This window comes from Sporothrix brasiliensis (assembly GCF_000820605.1).
Source record: "Sporothrix brasiliensis 5110 chromosome Unknown Cont18, whole genome shotgun sequence".
Lineage (NCBI taxonomy): Eukaryota > Fungi > Ascomycota > Sordariomycetes > Ophiostomatales > Ophiostomataceae > Sporothrix > Sporothrix brasiliensis.
The window spans coordinates 2,830,507-2,853,879 of record NW_024467137.1 but is presented as its reverse complement, the minus strand read 5'-3'; the positions used below and the strand labels follow the sequence as shown (position 1 = coordinate 2,853,879).

The window sequence follows — 23,373 nt, the reverse complement described above, 5'->3', positions numbered from 1 at the left end:
TTCTGTCTCGTATTTCACAAAGAGAGGCCATTCAATTCGATGCCTTTCTCTTCTTGGCCGGGCGTGTCGACGCATCGCCGTTTTTGCCGGCCTGTGCCGACGACGCCGGACGGTTATGCTTGCGCGGCTTCTTGGCCACCACCTCGTCGCCCTCGACAAAGTGGTTCTTCTCCAGCTGGTGTTGCCGCAGGTTGTCCGGGCGGTTGCGGTACTGGCTCGTGCAGTTGGGGAACGGGCACTTGTAAATCACCTCGGCCGAGTGCTTGGTGAGCCGGTGCTTGGCCATCGACCCGCGGAACCACTTGGGGTCGCCCTTGGGCCGGTAACCACACAGCTCGCAGCAGTCGTCCGCCTCGACCTCGACCTTTGCCGCCTTGGTTGCGGCGTCGCTGTCTTCAGCCGGCGCCGCGTCGCCATCAGCAGCAGCAGCAGCAGCAGCAGCCGACTCGTCATCCACCGCAGCCGGCATCAGGGTCTCGTCCATGGACAGCAGATCCGCCTGAGACAGGTCCACGGTCTCGTCGGCAGGAGGCAGCACGTGGGCCGCAAGTTCCTTGCCCGTCGTCGTGTCGGTCACGACGCTCGAGAGCAGGTTGTCCGACAGAAGCGAATCGTCCAGCACGGATGACACGACCTTCATGCCCTGCGACAGATGCACGTTCTTGGACGTGTCGAAGATCGTGCGGAGGAGGGCGATGCTGGCAACGTGGTACATGGGCCGCAGCGGTGTGTCGTGGGCCGCGTACATGGGATCACACAGCGACCGCGTCTGGCGCACAAACTGGTCAAAGAACAGCACAGACGTGCCCAGAGAGGCCTTGCCGGCATGCAGGAGCTTGATTTCGAACCACCGGACACTGTCAACAAGACCATTGCCGGTACGGCCCGCGTTCTGAGAAGCGTGACCATCGTCCAGCAGGCGTGCAATCGCATCGAGGCGAGTGTTCAAGCCGGCGACATGGAGGAAGTTGCGACGGAGCGAGTCAATGACGGTGCGGGCGTGCGACGACAGAGCGGGCGAGTTGCGGATGTTGTTGTTTCTGTAGGGACCAAAGTGGAGCGAGTAGATGGGCGAGGCCTTGATCAAATCAGACGCAGTCGAAAGCGGCACAAACACGGTCGAGATTTCCAGGTCGTCCAAGAAGGCGCGGGCGGCATTGGCCACTGCACCGTCCAGCGAGAGCGACGAAACGGCACGGTTGGCAGCGTGTTTGCGGAAACGGCGAATGCGTTCAGACAGGACAGCAGCAGTCATCTCGACCGGCTGCCAGATCAAGGAGACGATTTCCAGGTAGTTTTCACGGTCCACGGCGCTGAAATGGCGGGAGTACTCGAGGGACTGGTTGAAGAGGGCACTGGACCGCAACGCGGCCTCCGACTCGTACGTCACAAGTGAAAAGGCATAGATCAGGTGGAGGAAGCACAGAGTGTTGAACGGTGTCATTGTCTCGCTTCCCGTCGCGATGGCGGTCTGCAAGGCCTGGATACCAGTGTCCATGATGAGGCGAGGCGAGGCGTTCTGGAAGAGAAGAGCAAGCGTGTTCTTGGAGCAGTCGATATCGCGAAGCTTGGCCAGAGACGTCATCACATGCGTCAACAGCAAGTCCTGTGCAGAGGCAGCCATGTCTTGAGCGTCGAGGAAGAGGGGATCGGCGTCGTCGTGGGTAGCAGTATTTGTACGGTTGTCAACAACGTCGTCTTTGGCAGGTATGGCTGAAGTCTCTGCTCCTGGGGCCGGTGGTGGCAACGGCAACGGCATGGGCAGCTTTTGCTCTTCTATAGAACCCATAATGGCCGTGTCGAGCGGAAAGAGCAGGGCGTCGTTGGCAAGGCTGTCAAACACATCGGTGAAGTCGCCAGCCATATCGGGAACGTAGCACGACTCGAACGGCTTGGACAGGTCAGTGGACAGGCCAGATTCCGCAGCTGCAAAGAAGTCGGTCTCAAAGAAGTTGGAGAATTCGTCGGCCGGCGAAGCCGACGTCGTCAGGTCACCAGTGGACGTGGACGTCGACCACGGGTTGGTGGCAGCGCCATGGCTGCAGTCGGACACAGGCGAGATGATAGAGGTGGCGTTGCTCATAAAGCTGGCATCGCTCACGTCGCTCATCAGACTGCCCATGCTCGTTGTGCTCGTGGTGCTGGTCGTGCTCGTCGTCGAGCGGACCGATGAGCTGGGCGACAGGTTCTTGCTGCGCGGCGCCGGCGCCGTGCTCGTGGGGCGCTGCGGCCGGGTAGGCGGCAGCGGCGGGGGTGCCATCTGCAGACCCGCCTGCATGTCCAGCTGAAGCGAAGGACGCTCCAGGATGGCCTCGCTTGACGAGGTGTACAGCGTGGCATCGCTGCTCTGGAAATCCATGAAAGACTGGACGTCAACTCCGTCAAGCGCACCAGGCATTGTCATGCCATTCGAAGAGGAGGCAACCGGCTCCCAGTCCATGAAGTTGGTCTGCGAAATGGTGGTCGAGTCCAACTCGGAGGGCAAAAACAGGTTCATCGGGTCGATGGAGGCCTGGCCCGCGGTCGGAGAGACGGCGCTCATTGCCGCTGGAGGGGTAGGGCAGGCTGGCGGGGGTGTCGGTGACACGGTCGGTGCTATCAAAGGAATGGCCTGAAGCGCCGGTGTGGACAATGTGATATCCGGCACAAAGTCCGGCTGCGTCGTCATGTTCACTGCAGACGGCCGTGTGCGCGCAGCCGAAGGGAAGGCTGACTGCTTGGGCATCTCGGTGAGTTCCCGCGAGTCAATCTCGACAATCTCGGTCGATGGCAGCTCGGCGTGCACTCCGGCATGGATCCGGGTGTTGATGTCCTCGTATCGAGGTGGTGGCTGGAAGCCCATCCCGGAGAAGGGCGACGCCGATGACGAGGAGCAGCTGGACGCATCCGCACCGCCAGGCCGGCCGTAGCTGTTGCTGCGGCTGTCGCTGGACCGGTTGCTGTTGCTCCGGCTGGTGCCGCTAAAGCGGGCGCTGCTGCTGCTGCTGCTGCTGCTGCCATTGCTGCCGCTCCGACTCAGATAGCCGCTGCTAAAGTCGAGGCTGTCCGGCGAGATGGGCGACACGGACGAGCACGGCATGCTGGCCGACGCAAAAGAGGGCGCGGGCGAGAGCCCCGCGTCAACGCCGCCCTGGTCCACGACAGCCTTGCCCTTATTATGGCCGAGCGACGTGAAGAAGCTCTTGGCCATGGACAGCATCTTGCGGCGTTTCGACGGGTGGCCGAGGCACTTCTTACACCGGCTGTCGTCGAAACGCTCGATGCGCATGTGTTCGTAGCACCAGTATTCGCAGTATTCCAGACGGTCGCACGTGATGAGATGGCGCAGCATAGACTCGTGGTCCTGGAAGCGCTGTGTGCAGCGCAGCAGCGGGCACTCGAGGCGCTCGCCTTCCGTCATACGGTCGCACGCATTGCGGCGGACGGCGGCCCACACGATAAAGCGCTGGGTCGCGCAGTCTTCTTTGGAGGTGGCCCTGGTCCTGTACGGGAGTTAGAAACGGCGGCCAGGCAAGACGGTCGACCGGTAGCAATGGCAGACGAGAGATCGCCCGGGCACTCACACGCAGGACATGGTGGGCGTGTCCAGCCTATCCGAGGACATGGAGGACCGACTGGAGTATGAGCTCCGACGCAGGCCGAAGCGACCGCTGAGAGCGGGAGACTGTGGGCGCGAGCCAAAGAGCGAGAGCCCATCTTCTTTCATGAAAGAAGCGAACTTCTTTGGCTCCATGACGGTCGACATCGCGGCGGTCGGGGGCCTGTCGCGTGGGCCGATATCGAGGTCGGGAGCGAAGGGGGATCGATAAGGGGTTCGGCGGCGGGCGTTTCCGTTGGGGGGTGGCTATCCGGCGCCGTCGAGGTACAAACGGCCGTTAGCGGGCAGAGATGGCCGAAACCAGGGGGAGGCAAGTCCTGAGGTGGCGAAAAGGGATGTCAAGAGATGCTACGGAGATGGTTGTGGCGATATGTCGAGAAGGGAGGGATGGATAAGAGATGAAGCGTTAAGGGAGGAAGAGGCGGTGATGATGCGATTAAGTGATAACGTTTCCTTCCTTCTTCTTTTGGCAGGAACAGTCTTTGTATTGGCCAAATGCTAGGAAAGAGCCAAGTCGTGCCTTCCGTTGTCGTTTGTTATCTGCCACTGGTCAATCCTCGTCTCATTGCATTTGTCGAAAACCGTCTCGTGGGCACTAACAAGATGTGGCAATGAACGAGACGAGATGACTGGGGGAAGTAGACGAGGGCAGGACAACAAAGAGAAGAATGGTGCAGGCGAAGCCCGGAGAAAAAGACGTGCTGTGTCCACGACAGGGCCTAGAATGGCTCGAGTTGTCGGATTGTCCTACGAGGGAAACAGACACATTGAACGTCCGAAACGCGGTCGCTACGGGGGGAAGGAGGGAAACGAGGCAGAAACAAAGGAAAGGACGATGGAGTCACGGCGGGAACGGTGCACAAACCAGGCGCAAAGCCGTTTCTGGATCAGGACTTCGTAGGACTTTCGCGTGGTGGATCAGTTGGGGGAAAGTGCGAGGGAGAGGAGGAAAAAAGAGGGGCGTCAGTGTTTTCTCCCAATTGTCATTGGCTGAATAGCGGCCAGCAAGTCAGAACAGAACACTGTTGACGGCAGGAGCTTTGCACAGCGTCGGGGAAAGCAGGCAATGTCAGCACGGTAAGTATTATTGGCTGCCTCTCTGAGCCCTGTCGGGTCAGTTTGTCTGGTTCACTGGGCACTGCCGGGATCTCTCAGGAGGCCAATGGGTTGCCGAGCATGGACAGCCTGGGAATGGGCGTTCGAAAGAATGAGACTGGCCGGATTTGGCGAGCCAAAGCAACTGGACGGCAGGGGGAGGCGGTGCGAATGGTGAGGACTGGGTGGCAGAGCGGTGGCAGAGTGGGAGGCGGTAGCGGTAGCCTCAGGCGTGAGGAAGTCTGCCTTAAGACAGCCAGCCAATCAGAAAACGGGCACGCGATCACCCCACGGAGTAAGGCGGATTCCGTTCTGCAACAGGAAGATGTCTGCGGACATCGCAGCTGAAACACAGAAATACGAGATCAAGTATCTTATGTTGTCATACTCCGTAGGCGACGGATCAGTCGGTGGTAGGACTCGAACCTGTCAAGGACGGACGGATCGGAAGAAATAGAACTCCGCTCGGGTAGATGCATTTCTGAGGACGTATGTTTTTGATGCATAAACTGATGGCCAAGGCACCTCTGTTGATCCGTTGCCGGCCGCGCCTTCCCGCGACGGTTCCGCTCGGGTCGCACGTGAGATGCATGCCAATGGGACAGCTGTGCAAGCGCACTTTCCGGATAAGGATGGAGTTACAACACTCTGCACAGAGGATGCAGCCGTTATGTGGCATGCGTGAACATCTGTATCGCCGCGCATTTGACCGGCGTCAACGCAACAAGGCCATTCCCGAAACAGCTCGGTAGACCAGGCGAGGCCAGCACCCGTCGACGGTGAGGATCCCCATCGGGCCCATTCGACCGGCGGTGAGGGCAACGGGTTCAGTGCGGCGCATCGCGAGTGGAGCATGTCGTCGGTCTGTACAGCCATCCTTTCCAGTCATTCTTTGGCTGTCGATGTGCCGGAGGATTTTTGTCTTGATGTCTCGGTTTCCATGTCTTCAATTCCTTTCTGTCCTTGTTCTGATGCGTCGCAAAGTATGGCATGAGACGATTCGGGCTCATGGGTTATGGGACCGGCCTCACACCCACAGACATGTAGAAAAAGAGACCCGAGAGGAGAATGAGAGACAACAGGAGAAAAGAAGAATGAACGGAAAGCAACGAAACCTCATTCGCGGTCCGTACCTGGCGGGCCCCAGCAAACCGGCCATCGCCGGGCGAATTCGACATACTGTGTATATATCTATCAAGAACCGGTACAGCTCGGAACGATACACGAGCTCAAGTTGTCTTGGCCGTGAGACGATGACTGGATTCGAGGCATTTGTCTACGATATCAGCTTGTGCGCCAACTGACCTGGGTAAAAAAAAAAAAAAAAAGGGAAATCTGTCGCAATTCGCAGCGTCACATCGCCAAGACAGCCAACCACCAGACCATCAGCTTCTCACTCATTTCAAGCGCTCATTGGCAGAAGAGACGAAGCCACCCTGGAACCCTAGAATTATGTCGTACTGAGTATTCCGTATACACCAGCTAATGGTCCTCTACCTTCTCAGTCCCTGTTCGCACTGCCGCACCACTTGAGAAGCAACGAGACAGGATACGGCCAACTCAAAAGTTGCCACAAAAAACGACGCAGAAAGCGGCGAGACAGGCCACTTATCCAGCGCCCATATCTCACGATGCCATTGTGATGGAAAATGAGACTCGTATCTCGGGCTCTCTTGGCTACATTCCTCACCATCTGCATCTTCTGTGGCCTTGGACTTCAGTTCACTTCCCCCACACCAGAAAAATTCTGCTCATGCACCATGCGGCGTTGCCATCTCCATTAGCACTCGCTGCTGTCTGCAGAGCTCGTTTGTTGACAGTCTTCTCCACACCACCACCCGAAGTGCTTCCTCCTCTTTGCCCAGAGCAATGTGCCCAAAATCATCGTCGCCCCAAAATAAAACCACGCTTTCGGCACCCTAGTCCACCCAAGTATTGGATAGCTCCGTGCGTTATTGGACCCTAGACTGGGGTTGGTAGGCCGTGCGGGTCGTCCTTCTGGCTAGCGTCGCCAAACTGCTTGTCTGCGTGTGCCCCAACGTGGTTGACTCGTCGCGGTGCCTCTATTTGCAGCGTTCTGCAGCCTTTCCTGTATCTTTCTGTGCTCCACTTGTTGACGCTATCAACTACCTTTCCTTTTTTTTACTTTTTGAGCTACTTTGTATGCAAGGGAGGCACGAAAGGGACACCATCTTACACAACAGTTCCGTTGCAAAATAGCGGAACAGACAAGGGTTGGACCTTGTTGTAGCATGTTTTCCGGCGTTTCTTCTCTGCGCTTTCGTATGGGGGGATGGAATCTTTTACAGTGTTTTTGCTGGGCCCTTGTATTTCGATTTTTTGTTGGATCCTGTCGCCGTCATGTCTTGTTTTGTTTTCGAGGCAGGCCGTTACGTGTGCGTTTCCCCAGCTTTGTTCTCTGGAGCAACTTGTCTGTGTACTCGTCGTGTTTTGTCTATGTCGATACACGCTCGAGAGTGATGATGGGGGGAAGAGGCAACAGCTGGACGAGAAACGACTGACAACCACCGACCCATCCTGGCGACCTTTGTGTGTGTGTGGGAGGGTGGTCGTTCCTTCCGCCTAATCCAACCTGAGTGCATATCATACCATCGCGCCTTCCAAGTCCCAAGCGGCCGGATATCTTGTGTGTTCCCCTGTCCTTGCCCGTTCCACGTCGTAGTTGCCCGTTTTGATCTTCACTTCTGATTGACGGAAGGTGCAACTTGCGCAATCTCGCTCCTTCAAGTCGTTCCTTCTTCAAAATCCCGTTCCCAATGCCATATATCGTCGTTGCTCGTCCCTTTCCCAAGTCTTTGTTCTCCTCCGCCTTTGCCATCTTTTCTTGAATCATCTCCAGCATCGTCTCCTCGCCAGCCTTCTCCCATCCCTTTGTCGACATTCCCAGTTCCTCCCTCTTCCCCTCTTCCCTTCCTCCCTTTCTAATTCACGAAACATGCAGTCGGCTGCCAACTGCGGCCACTAGTTCCCTCGTTCCCCTGTCGCTTCGTCCCTCGACTGTTTCTCGTTGACGCCTCCATCTTCCAACGATCCTGGCCACGCGGGCCCGTCTGAGCTTCTCTGGCTGTTGCGGAGGTCTGTCGACTTTTCCTTGTTGGTCGTGTTGAGTGTCCCGTCTGTCCGTTTTTACACAAGCGCCGCATTGCGTTCAAGTCGTCTTCCCTGCCGAGAAACAAGGCTCTTCAGACCCCCTCTCCAACACGCCTCGCCAATCCAATCACCCCCTAAACCACTCCCCCCTCTCATCCTGCAAAGCGTCTGGTTTGGACTGGCCGGGTCTAGCCCTTTCAGCAAAACGCCCAGCTGCCCTTAATCCTTTTGGATCCAAACGAAAGGAGACAGCCGCCAAGAACGAACAGGGAACGACGAGTGTTCCTGGTCGAAAATAAAGAGGAGAGAGTTTACACCTTTTTGTTTCGTCGTCGTTTGCAACATCTCGAACGAAATATAGATAGTGGGCACCCCGTCTACTTGTATTTTCTGGGCCATTCTTTTTCTCTTCTGTTATTTTATTGCTTGCCCCGTTGTCTTTTATCGCCTCCCGCCATGCTCTCTGTCGTTCATCGCCCAGCGAATCTAGCTTTCGGCCTCTCGTCCAATGAAATGGACGCGTCGCACCACATGGCGGCCGTCATGGAGGTTGATCTGAGAGCCTGTCAACCCAACACGCTGGTCGACAGGATCAATGCCGTACCGGCCTTCAAGACAAGTGCTGGTAAGTCGTTCTTTTTTTACCTGTCACGCTTTTTTTCATATCTTTGCGCTCTTCATTCCCCCTTTCTGGGTTTTCATTTGCTCTTTTCCCGCCTTCCCTGTCGTTCCTCGCGCTTCTGTCGCGTGTCCTCCCGTCCCCTTTGTGTGCTCCGCCTGGATCTGGAACCTTTCAGTCAATGGTGTAAAGGTCGAGACCAGACTGGGATACATTGAAATAGCTGCCATCCCGTGTACAACATACAAACACCGTACTTACCTCGGTCAGTAAACTGGGACGCCGATATTTTTTCTTCTTCTTTTTTTCGCTAGCGAAACAGAATAAAAAGGGCCTTTGGTCTTCTTTTCGCAGCTTTCGTTTCTACGTCGCAACATTGCGTACCGAAAAACTCATTTTATCCAACTTCATCCTAAAAACCATAAACTCTAACAGCCGGCCAGCGTTCTTCTCATTTCTGCGGGCAAACCTCGTCCTCCCACATTCCGAGATGTCCTCCAACGCCAACACCCCGGTGCTGGGTCCAGTCACCCAGGGGAACAAGGGCAGCAGTGCAACCACAGCCACGACCACGGCCAAGTCAGCGCCGAGCGGCGCAGCAGTGAACCTGGACGATATCCCCCCGCTGACTCTGGGCGTTATGACCAGCCGCGCAGACAAGGTCGATGCGCTGCAGCTTGTCGCCGACAGCATTGCGCAGCAGCGCCAGACTTCGTCGCGCAGCATGGTTTTTCACCCGCTTAGTCTTGCCGGCCTTGCCGCCGGCCTCGGTATTGCCTACAAGCTGAATCCGCGGCCTGATCTGGGCATGACCATGACGCTCTTGTCGGGTGTTGTCATGACCTACCTCCTGAGTATTCGCTATTTCAGCGCGCAGTACATCCCGATGGCCGAGAGCCTGAAGTGGGACTGGATCGTGCCGAAGAACGACGATGGCAAGGTCGAGCCGGGCGCAGAGGAGGACACCGTTATCGGTGCCCGGTATGGCGAGGAGATGATTGGCGCATTGGTACTCCGGCTAGTTCCGCCTGCGGCGGACGAGCAGGGTTTGAGCACGTCAGCCGCAGCACCACCACCCACTACATCGCGCAAGAAGAACAACAACAAAGCCTCACAAGCCGCCAGCGACAGCCACCTCAAGGGCGGCCACGGCGTCATTCGTGCCTGGACAACCCGTCTTCGCTATCGTCGGCGCGGCATTGGCGGTGATCTTCTCCAAGAGGCCATTCAGGTGACACGCGAGCGTTGCGGCAAGGATGCCAATGTCGTCTTTGCGGAGGCGCACGCAAACAGTGTCATGGTTGTTCCCGAGATGTTCAATGGTCCTTTCCGTAAGGTTGAGCAATGGGCTGTGGGTGCGCTGGAAAGGGCTCTGGCCAACCCGGTCCCTCCCAAGAAGCTGTGAACGATGGAAGACGAGTCGACATCCGCCGGTTAGCAGCCGAATGCCGAAAAAGCTCCGATCCGAAAGAAAATCCAAACCCTACCATCCCAAAAAAAAGGAGGTGACACGAACGAGCCACTATATGAGTGTGCCCAGATACGATGGCTGTTACGCCACTGCGCCCCCTATCGTTTTCTTTCCCTTTCGTTTATTTAACCTCTCCACGATCCAAAACAGCATTTTTTTACTATATATTTTTTTTTATTTTAATACCTCAGATACCCCTACATTTTATATTTATATTTTTTATGAATTTTCATGTCATATGCATAGTTTCAATAGCTATTCGCTCAAGTATTTACTCGAATAGTTGTTTGAAAGGTTTTAGTTATCCTGCGCATTGCCTTGTTCCTACTCGGTCGTCACCAAGTATTATAAGGACACTTGTGTTCAATCTGCATAACCAAAGTATATTTCTGCATTAAGAGAGTCAGCTACCATCTATCGCCAGCCTGTTCCCCTTAATTATCCCTTTCAAGTATTAGCATTATATGCAGCTTTGTCCCGACAGCGTCGTCCGGGAAGATGTCATACAAGTAAAGTAGCCTACATGTAGCACAAACGAAACAAGGCGTACCCTTTCCCTCCCTATTCTCTGGTACGTACAACATTGTGTACGTGCCCCATGCGGTAATATATATGCAAAGATGTCAATGAACTGTGTAACAAGTGTGGTCTGTGTCGAGTGGCAGATGGTAGATGATGTGGTAACGGGTGCGTCCTGCCGTGTGCGTGCCGCGTTGTACATGGATGCGCGTACTTGATCATTGCCAACGTCGGAGAGCCTGTCGAGCGTACAGCGACAGGGGCACAAGCCAGTAAAGAAAGAAGAGGAACAGATGAGAATTTGATGATTGGGGTAAAACGTCTGCAACGGGCAAGGAATAAATGACACAGGACGGGAAAAAAATCAGAAAAATAGTACGAAAATAACTGGAAGATGAGGCATCCGACCACAAAGAAGACGAGGGGACATGGCATGACTTTAATTAAAACGCGAAACAAGGAAATGCGACAAAAGACAAGAAGACAAAACGAGAGGCGCCAGCCGGACCCGGACAGTCTACGAGATGAACGTGGCTTCGGCGAACAGCAACCCCGGCTCAGACACCTCGGGCGCGTCGCCCTTCTTGATCTTGAGCGCCAGCTTGGTCTGGCGCGGGTAGTACTGGTAGATGAAGGGCTTGGTGCCGGCGACGCTGCCGGCGATCTTCTTGACGATGCCGGGCACCTCGGCCATGACGTCTATCCGGTCCAGGCGCTCCTCGAGGCCGCCCTCGAGCACAGCCTCGACCTGGCTGCCGTCCTTGGCGGTGCCGGACCAGGTGTACTTGACCTGGGTCGGCTCGGGCCAGTCGTTCTCGGAGTCTTCCTTGGTCGCCACGTGGGTGGCGGTCGCGTCGGACCCGGCAAAGAGAATCTCGCCGTCGCGCGCAATGCAGCCCACGGTGACGACGGTGGAGGCATACGACGGCGGGGTGGTGAACTGCATGAGAACGGCCGAGTGCTCGGGGCCCTGGAAGTTGGCAAAGTTCCAGCGCGCAGCGAGATGGTGGGGCTTCATGCCCTGCAGGGCGTGGACGAAGAGGGCGCGGCCGCCGGCAAAGTCAATGGGCCCGTCCTCCTTGGTGGTGATGGTGCCGGAGGCGACGCAGCGGGGCCAGAAGACATGGCGCATGGAGCCCCAGGGGTTTGTCAGGTCGGTGCCAAACAGCGTCTTGCCGGTTGTGCCGGCCTGGAAGCCGGGGGTGGTGCGCTTGATGACGAGGTTGACGACGGCGCGGTCGTCGTTGTGGGACTTGATGGAGTACGAGGTGCCGTCCTCGGACAGCTCGACGGCGCAGTCGGTGGCGTAGAAGGACTTCATGTCCTCGCTGAACTCGGGCTGTGCGAGGGGCGTGGAGCTCCAGAGGGTCTCTTTGTTGGCGTCGTTGACGTAAAAGATCTTGGTGTTGAACTGGCACGTGGTGCGGATGCCGCTGGAGGACGAATGGCAATGTTAGGATTCATGCAACGGGGGAGGGAGAAGAAGAAAAAGCGAGTCAATGTCGGGGGGGCAAGCATACGCAACGTTGTTGTAAATGACCTGGACAAAGATGGCCGGACCGCTGTCCGAGGTGATGTAGAACACCTGTGTCTCAACACAGGTCGACTCCATGGCAGTCCACTTCAGGTCGTCGGAGGTGGTCTCGGTGTAGGGCGTCTCCTTGGCCTCCTCGGCCACGGACCGGATGGCGGACGGTCCGTAGTCGGGCTCTTGGGTGCCGGCCACATGGGCGAGTCTGCAGGCCAGCGGCCGATGTTAGCTTCCGAGGACAGGCTGCTGGACAGACAGCTGGTCAGAGAACGGGCAAGGGGAGAGGGCAACGAACGTTTGCTGAGCCCACTTGAACATGTTGGGCGGTCTGTAAGGATATGGAGGTTGCGAGGGTTAAATGCGGATTGTTTAGTTAGGGATAGCGATAGCTGGAATCGATGCCGCCGTGATATCGATTGAGGCCGGTCTCTGGACAAGAGGATGCGGCGAAGGAAGGGATGGCGGTCGGGACCACAGCAGTTTGTACAAAGTATGGCGAGACAAGAAAATGGATGGCCTGGTTGGTCTGGCAGTTTTTTTGGAGGGGACGTTTCTTCACCGCCAAAAGTTGCAAAGCTGCAAACGCTGCAAATGCTGATACTATTTCGTCTTGCCAGGGAGAGGGGATCACCCACGCCGTCGTTGGTAATACTGGGCAGGAGCGAAAAGGAGGAAAGGCTCAGTCAGGCCCTTTTTCTGTTCTACAAAGGCAAGAACCAGACAGAGTGAGTTTTTGGGATAGCGCCTTCCAGGTCCATAAATCACAACGGATCACTGAGGAAGGAGCAAATAAGGTCGCGGGACGTCACGGTCTGGTGGACTCTTGTGGAGTGGCACTTTCTACGTCGTTCGTTTAGGCCTGTTGCTCTTTCCACTGCCTGTGCCTTTGTGAAGGCACTGCTCTGGTGGGGCAGGCTTGTGCTGCCAGAAGACAATAACGGCTAACGGTTACCCCTCCAGGCCCGATCGTGCTTGCCTGGAGCGGGCATAATGTGGCTGGCAAGGGAGAGGTGGCGGGCGTCACTGTGAACTGTGATTAATCCATTCGGCGCACGTCTTATGGCCCCTGCTTTGCGGTGTAATACGACGCCTATCCCTGCTGCAGGCGCCATGCTCCAGTGGCTTTGACCTTCTGTATTTCACCCCGCATCCACGCCGAAGTCGACGGTCAGACTGCATTTGGCAATCCGGTCAATTCATCGTTGTTCTATGTTGTAGTTTTACTTCTCATTCGGTCACGGAATTTCGATTAGCTGTTGTATGCTATTCAGACTGACTCATTGTTGGACCAGGCAGTGCGATGACTGTAGTTCAAGGAGACGCACCATAAGATGTAAGAACTCGACCAACATCTAATCAAATATCCTTCTAAGCGTCGGTAATAACATCACGTGACTGGTCATACGATCCGTTGTGACCTCTTCAGGCCCAGGTTCGATTCGCGGTCGACGCCATGGGTTCTCTTTTCTATTTTGTACATTACATCGAAATAGACTTCTCTCATGTCCCCATTTTCTTCTCTTTACGGAGTAGTTTGATCTTATTCGGTTGCTGTATTACTTTATTTTTCCTACTTTGTCTGCGGTGTCGTAAATTTTTGGCACGTGACCAGTTAGTTTCGGTGGGTACGGCTTTTCTCTGCTCGGATTCTCGTTTTCGAGATTTCGTGGCAGACAATACCTCCCCAGCAGGTCTACGACAGCGACGACAACCCCTCTGGCGACAGCGCCGTACCGTCTATCGAGTTCGAATCGTACTCCATACACGCTGCAACCATGTCAAAACGCGCGGCCGGTCCTGTGGACCAGATGATCAAGCTGATTGTCGGCGCCGGCCAGGCCACCCCCAGTCCTCCGGTCGGCCCTGCGCTCGGCAGCAAGGGTATCAAGTCCATGGACTTTTGCAAGGTGCGCTCTACTTCTGGCTGCTCTTTTGGTGCTGCAGCCTCCTCTTTTCTCGCGGGACCACTTGCCAACACACCCCTTGTCTTTAGGAGTTCAACGCGCGCACCGCACACCTGACGCCCGGCACGCCCATGCCCGTTCGCGTCATCGTCCGTCCTGACCGCACATTCTACTTTGACGTGCGCACGCCGCAGACCTCGTGGCTGCTGCTCAACACCGCCGAGGTGCCCGAGGGCAAGGGCGGCAAGCGCCGCGGCGCGCAGAACCCGGGCAAAGAGACAGTCGGCACCGTCAGCCTCAAGCACGTCTACGAGATTGCCAAGATCAAGCAGAGCGAGCAGCGGCTGTCGGGGCTCTCGCTGGAGAGCCTGTGCCGTTCGATCATCTACCAGGCCAAGTCAATGGGTGTTGCCGTGGTGGCATAGCGGTCACGGACGTCGTCCTGCTGCTGCGTTTCCCATGTCACGTCTCCTCCCCTTTTGGCTTTCCCTTTCTCTGTACATTTTGGACATGGGCTTGTACGATACCTCTTCTTTTCTGTCTTGGCACGCTGTGGTGTAGGATATAGGACATACACGTGCGAAAAGCATATCCTTTTGTGCGTTGTCGCGACAACATTATGAAGCGAGCATATAATCAAAAATGCATTTTACGTTACAAGTACGTGATCGAAGCTGGTGCCTACTACCCGGCAGTAAAGATATCCTTCATCAGGAAAATGTGTTTGTACTGTTGTGTTCTTTGCCATTGGTATACAGACAGATAACAGATCAGAGAACTCCGTAATTACGTCGCAGTAAATTTTACCAAACTAAACGCCTGCCATCGGCGTGGATTTGCTGACGCCAGCACCCAGTAGCTAACACCGTTCCATGTTCCACTCAGCCTTGCAACAGCCACCAAAGCATCGGCCGCAAAAGTCGAGCGCAATTGACGTGGAAGCTGTTCCTGACGTTATGATATTCTGCCACCACCCAACTGCTCCTTTGTATATCGGCGTGTGGCTTGCCTTCTTAATTGGATTTGCGGCTTGTCCATTGCTCCTGCCTTCTAGGCCTCTGTGCTGACGCCGCGCCTTGCCCCACTTTTCTACCTCGCCCACAGCCGCATCATCGACGACGCTCGCGATAAACGCATCCTCCTCTCCATCACCAAGCACACCGACCAGGCGCCAGCGGTCGCCTTCCCAGCCTCCGATATTTGTATGTCGTGCTGTCCATTCTGCCGCATTGAAAGCCACGCTTCGCACGCCCACGCCAGGACACCAGCACACCAGCATCCCCTCGCCGGCTCCAGCCATGGCTTCCCTCATGGACAGCAGTTCACTGCCGGCTGCTGGCAATGCGCCACACGCCTTGTCTGCGTCACTGTCCGAACCGGAGTCCGGTGTGCGGTCCGCTGGTCGCACCGGCCCCGCCTCGGGCAAGACCAAAGGCACCCGGGGGGCTGCGTCTGCCGCCAACAAGCCGGTGAAGGCGTCCAAAACAAAGACGCCCAATGGCGCCAACAGCGAACACCGCAAGGAGCAGAACCGCATTGCCTCGCGGAACTATCGTAAGCACCCTCCCTGACGCGCACAGTGTCGTCCCATGCAGTCCCAGCGCGGGTGGGATATGCTGGCATGTATTGCTGACGCCAGCCGTAGGGGAAAAACGGAAGCACAAGCTGGCTCTGCTGCAGCAGATCCTCTACGATCCATCAGCCAGCGACGGCGCAACCGAGGCGGCCGCTGCCGCATCGACGCCAGTGCCCGCACCTGCACCTGCACATACTACTGTGCAACCTGCGTTTGGACCCTACACGGACGGTACAGCGCCCTCGCTGGCCGATAGCCTGGACGAGTTGACGGGCATCTTGCCCGACTTCCAGCCCATCATATCTGGCTTGATCTCCTCGAACATGTTGCCGCCAGAGACGGCAGCAACTTCAGACACCGCAGCAGCCTCCATAGACGCAACGGCCGCTGCACAGGAAGCGCAGCCCTCGGACGACTTTGCGGCTTGGGCTGCCTCTAATCTGCCAGCGGCGATCGCGGCAAACTCACCCCGCGCCAAAAGCTCCGCTACTCCATCGTCTTCGTCTTCGTCCACGTCTACATCTGCATCTCGATCTACAAAAGCCACCGTGCCCACGCTCTCCACATCCTCTGCCACCACATCTGAGTCTCTTCTTGATTTGCCTATGCTCCAGCCGTGGCTCATCCCCTTCTCTAGTGACCAGAACAGCTTTACGCCCTTCCTCACGAATGCGACACCAAACAACGGCGTGACGTCTTCCTCCTTTTCGGCATTTACGCCGGCGGATATCGCTGCTGCTGCTGCTGCTGCTGCTGCTGCCGCACCTGCCTCAGCAACGCCAAAAGCCCGCTCACAACCACCGTCGAGCGGCTCAACGGTGCTCGAGGTGGACGACCTTGACGAGACTTTTGACCCGGGCGTGGACGTCGACCAGTTTATGACCGGCACCGACAGCCACCAGCAACACGGCAACGGCGTATTCTCAAACTTGCTCTCGCGGCCCGACTGGTCCACGTCATATTATGCCGCCCAGAGCTACCAGAACTTACACGGTACCTTCGCATCGGGGCCGCAGCCTACCTCGTTTGCTGGCGCCGCCATGCCGCTGCCCCAGCCGACCATAAGGCCCAGCACAACAACACTCCCCTCCCGCCCCTCGCCGCGCCCCCTCTCCCAGACACTCGCACCGCCCTCGGAGGCCACAGCCACGTCGTCAACATCCGCGCTGCCACCAAACGTCTTGCCATCCGCCATCGCCTCGCCCGCAGCAGTAGCAGGCGAGCCGTCGCGGAAGACACGCAAGAAAAACCGGCCTGTGGTTCGCGCCATGTTACAGTACGTCCAGACGCTCTCTCCGCACCAGAAACGGCTCATTTTGCAGGCTCTTTTGGACGGAGAGGGCGGTGGCGGCAGCGGCGGCGAGGGCGAAGGAGCGGACGGCGGCGACGGCACGGCAGAGCTGGGTGACGGCGATGACGAGCGCGTGGAAGAGGTCGAGAACGCCGACGACGACAGCGACGGCAGCAACGACGGGACAAGCAACACGAGTGGCAGCGGTACGGGCAGGGACGCACCAAAGAAGACGGCTTTCATCTCGCGGCGCGAGGATCGCTTCCGCCAGGTTGTCGCCCGCTGGAACAACGGCCGCTTTGCGGGCCCAGCGGGCGGGGGCCCAGCGGCGGGCCCATCCTTTTCGTCGTCATCGTCTTCGCCGTTTTCTGGCACCTCGACAACAGACGCCACCAGCTATGCCACGTTGACCCTCAGCGGCTACGACAGGCCCAACGGCTTGACCGGCACCATCTACAATCAACCGCCACCCAGCGGCATCTATGGAACCAGCTTTGGCGCGGATCCCGTGGCCGGGTCCTATTTCCCCGTCCCGGTCATGTACATGAACCTACAGTGCCGCCGCATGGGCTTCCGAGCCGCCGTCTGGCAAAACTGCCTCGCCTGCGGCCTCGTGAATCCGGACGCCTTGTTTGACGAAGCCGCCTGCTACGACGAGGAGCTGGAGCCGCAGAGCCCCTTTGCCCTCCAGGCCGACGAGGCGCGCGCCGTCGTGCTGCAGGGCGCGAACCGCATTACCGCGGTCGTCACGGCCGTGCGCCAGAACCTAGCCCGCGCCGGAAAGACCCCGCCGCGCGACCTTCAGCCGGTCGACGCGCAGATTCTCGTAGCCCACCATCCGTACCTGGACGTCATCCCGTTCCGCGGGTTCCGGGCGCGCGCGCTGGCGCTGCTGGCCGAGATGGAGGCGGCCGAGGAGGTGGCGGCCGCGGTGGCCGCCAACAACAACGCCGACGGCGTGGACACGCCACCGGGCAGCAGCCGCAACGAGACCCCGTGCCTCTTGGACGAGGACGAGCTCTGCTACGACATGAACGTGGCCGAGGGGCTGGTGTGCTGGGGCTCGCAGACGGGCAACGACGGCGCAGGCTTGTCGTCGCAGGCGAAGCGAGACAGTGGCTCGGCACGGGACATGCGGGCGTGTCTCCCGTGGGACATGCGCAGCTGGGAGCCGCAGGTGTGGTTCCTGAAAAAGTACTGGTTCCTGGTCGGCGGCTGGGACGACGATATGTGGCGCAACTGCCGGTGGTGGCACAGCATGCGCGGCGATGAACTGGACTATTCTGTGTTTGCGTCGCCCGGATATTAAGTGCTGGAGGAGGATGGAAGACGGTATAAGTGATGTCTAACGTATGTATGATGGCAACCTATGAAGAACTCCCAAGGGATGAGTATTAGTCTATTCTCTCCTCTAATTTCTGGCGTGTTTGACTCTTTCCAACAGGTCTGAATTTATGATGTCTACACTCGATTTTTGTCGTCAATCGTAATTTCGTAACACGGTACAGGTGTCTCTTTATTCCTCATCAAGGTCTCTCTGCATTTCGAGTTCTGTACTGGTTAGCACGCATGGTCAGATGGTAGGGAGTGGTGATTGGCGACCAAAAAAAAAAAAAAACATACGCCATATTCGGTTGGCTGACTCGGTGATGATATGTGCCTTCTCAAGCAGCTTCTCCTTGAACTTGACTTCGTTACGGTCACCGCCGAGCCGCGCTTTACTCGCCTGTGCCTGCAAGAGTACGGGCAGCAAGTCCTGCGGGTCTGCATTGGCCACCGCTGCCACGGTCTTGAACCCGTTCTCCCAAAAGACGCGTCTGCTGGTCAGTTTCAAGCCTGCGTGGAGAATCATAAACATAGGACATAGGGGGTCTACCTACGCTGTCCGGCTCTTAACAAAGGCAATGCGAGCCAGGGCCAGCAGGTCCGCTTTGGCGCCCGCTTTGAGTCGGTCGACAAAGTGTTCCAGCACAGAAGACATGGCACTGTTTCGTTAGAAGTACGCACAAAAAGGGGGAGGAGAATGTTTGACTTACCCCCATCCCATGTGCTCGCAAAACTTGATCATGCCGGCGGCAAACCCTTCACAGGTCTGTGCCAACGTCTGCACCGCACCACGCGGCGTGTTGTACTTTTGCGCCACGCGATGCACTGGCATCTCGTTGCAGAGATCGCGCAGCTGCAGCGCCAGGTAGAACCGCCGGTAGATGCGCGCCGTCGCCTTGTCCGCGGCTGTCGTCTCCTTGAGCGTGCCACCGTGCTGCATCTTGCTGATCACGCTCGGCTTGAGGCCCAAGAACCGCAGCACCCGCAGCCCGCTCTCGTCGAGCCCTTCCATCTCGGTCCAGAACCGCCGCCAATCGATGCTGCCGCTCCCAGCGTCGTGCACGGGCGTAAAGGTGTACAGAACGTGCATCTCGCCGTCGAGGACGAACGCCTGGAGGGCGCGTTGGAGCTCGCCGTGGATGAAGACGGCGTCGGCCGGATCGAGCGCCGAGGCCACGACTGCCTTGCCAAGGCGACTGGGCTGGAAGTTGTCAAACTCGTCCATCTCGACAAAGCCAGTGGCTTGCAGAGCCGCCAGGCTGGACGCGACGTCCGCCTCAAGACTGGCCGGCAGGTCTGGGTCGTCCTCGCTGCTGCTTTCCCTACACCCGCCCGACTCACTCATTAAAGCACGGAAGAGCAGAGTCTTGCGCACGTACGACGCGAGGGACTCACGGCTCGTAGCCAACCGTACAGCAATTACCTCCAGGAGCGCCCGCTGCAGCCGCCTCTTGTTTGCCATTGTGTGGGCCGGCCCTGGTTCGTCCTTCTTCAGCTTCTTATTCGCCGGCTCGTCGGCGTCGGCGTCGTCTCCCGCGAGACAGCTCGACACGTGTGGCAGCTCAGCCTGCATGAGATCGACTACGTCGTCCACGTCGGCGCTTCGACAGCACAGATATGTCTCGCCGAGCTCGTCTTTGCCCTTGCGTCCAGCACGGCCCCGCATCTGCCGGAGCATGGCCGGCCCGACGAGCTCCCGGCCCATGCGGGCATTGTGCAGGATGACGCGGCGCGCCGGGAGGTTGATGCCGGCGGCGAGGCCGCATGTTGCAACAATAACCTTCAGCACACCCATATCGTAGGCATGGGCCACGAGGTCACGCTCCTCCGTGGTCATGCCAGCGTGGTGGAAACCGACACCCGCAAGAATCGTCTGGCTGAGGTTGGTGTCGACGCCGCCGCCGGCCATTACGGCCTGCAGCTCGCCGAGAAGGTCGAGGCGGGCCCCCCACACATCCGGTCCCAGCTCCTCTAGTGTGGCCGGCAGAACGCGGCTGATCAGCAGGGCGTCAGACTCGGAGGCAGCGCGGCTGCTGGCAAAAATGAGCGCTCCATAGCCAGCGCGGGCCGTTTCGTTTGCGAGGGCAACTACCGCGTTGGTGACGGGATCGTTCAGGGATTTGTGCTCGGCAGGAAGGATCCTCCGCAGTGGGGCTGTCAAAGGAAGCTTGATGTCTTTGATTTCCTGTGATGCGCTGAAGCTGCCATTTCCATCGGCTGTCTGGGCCAGAGTAGCCTCGGCCGAGTAGATGCATCCGTCGTACACGAGATGCTCTTCAATCGGGACAGGCCGGTATTTGGTCTGGTACGAGAAGGCCCCAAGCCACTGGGCAAGCAGCTCGATGTTCTATGAAAAAGAGAGTCAGAAGCGGCTACTTTGAACATCATGGATTGGACTGGGCCTGTGCCGGGGCTTACATTCAACGTCGCGCTCATGCCGACAATCTGGACACTGTGCTCCAGACACAGCAGCTTCGTCGCCAGCAGCTCGAGCAGGTATCCGCGGTGAGCGTCGTCGATCATGTGCAGTTCGTCAAGCACAACAACCTTGAGGTCGCCGATGGTGCAGTCGTCGATGGCTGTGTTGATGAGAGCGTTGGCCTTTTCGATGGTCGCGACGCCAATGTCAAAGTCGGCCCAGAGCGCACGGATCTTTGCGCCGCCAAAGAAGCCGACAACGCGCAGGCTGTCGCCTTGAAAGGAGACGCCCTGGACCACCCGCCGCAGCCATCGTACCTTTTCCTGCACCAATGCAACAAATGGAAGAACGAGTAACGCCTTGGGCCGATTGGCTCGCCCCGGGCCTCGCCCCGGGCCTCGCCCCAGCGGGCCAATCGACATGGGCGGCGTTGTTTCGCCGTCAACAGAGGTCAAGACGCGGCGCAGCATGAGGACATCGGCCACGAGCGACTTGCCGCCACCCGTTGGCGCTGCATAGACCAGGCTGCGTGTTCCGTCCAGCAGCTCACCCCGGCCTTCCCTCCCACCATCGCTGCCCCCGAGCAGACACTGCTTTTGCCATGGGTAGACGGAGCGGATGCCCATGCCGGCCAAATTGGCGACGACTTGGGGAGGCAGGCCGTAGCAAGCGTGGGAGAGCGACAGCATCGGATCCTGTGCGGCCGACGGCGTGGCACGCAGCACGCGCCGTTGTGAGTACTCGGTCGTGCCGTGGAGCAGCCAGGACGGTGCCGGCGTGGGTGTCCGTGTCGGCTTTGCAGAGGGCGACTCTGTGCTGGCATCAACGGCATCAACGGCATCAACAACGGTACCGGCGGTCAGGCGCGATGGCATCATCGGGAGCGACATCACGGGCGGTTGCTTCTTGGCCGATGGGGATTGGCCGGGCGGTTGCAGAGGCCCACGTAGTGCAGGTGGTGGTGGTGGCATGGCCACGGAGCCAGGGTGGTTCACCGTACCTGAGTCGCTGGCATGGCTGCTGTTGATCTCGTCATTTCGGCGGCGCTTGATTCCAGCGGCAAAGGTCGTCGTGGCCGACGCGGTCGTAAATGTCGTCCCGTAGGAGGACGTCTGCTGCCGGCGAACAGCCTGTTCGGACGTCTGGTGCCATACGCCGTAATGGTTGCCCGCCATGGAGCCGGCCAAGCATGGCTGAGCAGAGCGGCAGCGGAGGACGACAAGCGAGATGGAACACAACAAACTATGGCAAAGCGCTGACGGGGCGTTGTGTTACAAAAAGAAGAAAGAGAAGAAAACACGATATGAGGCAAACCTGGTCAATCGAGGCAGGCTGCAACCAAAACAACGCAGTAGCAAAGTCCCTTGTCTTGATGGGACGGCTCGAAATGCCAGGTTTGTTTCGATTCTTGTAAACAATCGCGAACAGTTCAGATCTACGCCATTCGATGCATTGCGTGCTGTCGTGCAGGGAGGAGGGCCGGTCGCGCTTTCCGTGTCGCGTCTTTCTCTATTGGTACAGGGGTGCTTGGTGCAAGCGGGAAGGTGCGCTGCAGCAACCTTTGGTGCCTGGTCGTCTGGCCCCATACCCCACCGCCACGCCAAATCACGTGTGGGTACGTCGGGAATACGACAGAGGAGGAAAGTACAAAGGGATGCAAAAAGGGAGGCGGAAACTTGTCGCACAGCCATGTTCCTTCCAGATTAGCGGATTTTGACCTCACCTCTTGTCGAACGGCAGATGAGTCTTTGATTTCCCGGTTTCAATTTCAACTGTTGGATTACTTTGCGCAGTGAGGCCATGTTTTTACATTCGCGTCTTTTTGTCACCAACGATGCATGATGCACTTTCACATTTGTTTTCCCTTTCTATGTTTTCCCTTTCCCTTTTGCCCTCCCTGCATAATGTGCGGGCGTTCGCTCCATGTTTCAGCCTGAGCAGAGGAAAGCGAAAACAAGAAACGCGAAACTGGACGGGACAGGAAAGGGAAAGAAACAGAAAGAATCTGAGAAGAGCACTGGGCAGAATCAATACCTGCAGTGTCGCTGGCAGGCGACGGGTCTTGATCGCTGTGTCGCTGGCCAGGCCCACGACAGGCGGATATCGGTTCGGCCACTGCAAGATATGCTGGCAACAGGGATCCGGCTGTAGAGGCGTCAAGACATTTCAACCTTTGCAAACCAGGCCGTTTCCATGGCTGTGGAGGAGTTCTTTCTCGTGTTTTGTCGTCTCTCGTATTTCCCGCACGTTTGACAGGTTAATTGTGTGTCCTCATCGCGATTTCCAATTTTTGCGACATACTGTGTACTCTGCCTATTGATGTCCTTGTATATTGTTGTGTGTTTTCGCAGTCTGTCAAAAACTGCATTGGGCTGGCAATATAGGCAAAGAGAGGCAATAAAATACTGTGTCGTCCCCAGCCATGACATGTTGGTACCTTATATTGACTGATCAACAGCCAGTAAACAGGGAACCTGCCCGCACTACCGGCATATAAATGGCATGAAAGGGACATATCTGATGAGGACAAGTTGGGAGACAGATTCGAGTGCGACGCTTAACAAGCGCTGAAAATAGGAATACGACCATATTCTGTATATGCAAATCGATGGGATATACGGATACGCTGTACATTTGTACAGCGAGGTCGTTGTGAGCGTGCCAGGCCAACATAACCAACGTCCAAGGCAGGGGGCGAATGAAAAGAATGGAGGGGGTGGAAAGTGACGGATGTCGCAAGTCATGGGGGGAAGAGGGCAAGGTGCATCCGGCTCGTTCCTTTTCTTTTTTCCACTCGATCCAATTAAACGCAGAAAAATCTGCAGCCTGGATAAGTAGCTATAAAGTAGTGTAAGCATACTACACGGCACAACATATACACTATATGTACTTTTGCTGATCCTGGCATGGTTC

The 23,373-nt window shown here is 57.3% G+C and overlaps 6 protein-coding genes across 6 annotated transcripts; 3 read left to right on the top strand and 3 right to left on the bottom strand.

The window, feature by feature from the left end:
• Window positions 1–31: 31 nt before the first annotated feature.
• Window positions 32–3,745, bottom strand: SPBR_01234 (uncharacterized protein; the record flags this gene model as incomplete). The annotated part of the gene is made up of 2 exons (XM_040759545.1): window positions 32–3,482; window positions 3,564–3,745. 2 exons carry the CDS (start codon window positions 3,743–3,745, stop codon window positions 32–34), a joined length of 3,633 nt encoding a protein of 1,210 aa, XP_040619759.1.
• Window positions 3,746–8,913: 5,168 nt separating this feature from the next.
• SPBR_01936 (uncharacterized protein) lies at window positions 8,914–9,828 on the top strand (the record flags this gene model as incomplete). Its single annotated transcript, XM_040760246.1, has 1 exon — window positions 8,914–9,828. The coding sequence occupies one exon, from the start codon at window positions 8,914–8,916 to the stop codon at window positions 9,826–9,828; it is 915 nt and encodes a 304-aa protein (XP_040619758.1).
• A 1,102-nt stretch (window positions 9,829–10,930) lies between these two features.
• On the bottom strand, window positions 10,931–12,262 carry SPBR_01737 (survival factor 1; the record flags this gene model as incomplete). The annotated part of the gene is made up of 3 exons (XM_040760047.1): window positions 10,931–11,846; window positions 11,934–12,149; window positions 12,240–12,262. 3 exons carry the CDS (start codon window positions 12,260–12,262, stop codon window positions 10,931–10,933), a joined length of 1,155 nt encoding a protein of 384 aa, XP_040619757.1.
• Window positions 12,263–13,719: 1,457 nt separating this feature from the next.
• Window positions 13,720–14,273, top strand: SPBR_02075 (uncharacterized protein; the record flags this gene model as incomplete). The annotated part of the gene is made up of 2 exons (XM_040760384.1): window positions 13,720–13,851; window positions 13,938–14,273. The coding sequence occupies 2 exons, from the start codon at window positions 13,720–13,722 to the stop codon at window positions 14,271–14,273; spliced, it is 468 nt and encodes a 155-aa protein (XP_040619756.1).
• Window positions 14,274–15,146: 873 nt separating this feature from the next.
• SPBR_01309 (uncharacterized protein) lies at window positions 15,147–18,024 on the top strand (the record flags this gene model as incomplete). Its single annotated transcript, XM_040759620.1, has 2 exons — window positions 15,147–15,402; window positions 15,494–18,024. The coding sequence occupies 2 exons, from the start codon at window positions 15,147–15,149 to the stop codon at window positions 18,022–18,024; spliced, it is 2,787 nt and encodes a 928-aa protein (XP_040619755.1).
• A 207-nt stretch (window positions 18,025–18,231) lies between these two features.
• SPBR_01255 (DNA polymerase theta subunit) lies at window positions 18,232–21,635 on the bottom strand (the record flags this gene model as incomplete). Its single annotated transcript, XM_040759566.1, has 5 exons — window positions 18,232–18,266; window positions 18,339–18,532; window positions 18,596–18,700; window positions 18,752–20,388; window positions 20,460–21,635. 5 exons carry the CDS (start codon window positions 21,633–21,635, stop codon window positions 18,232–18,234), a joined length of 3,147 nt encoding a protein of 1,048 aa, XP_040619754.1.
• Window positions 21,636–23,373: the final 1,738 nt, after the last annotated feature.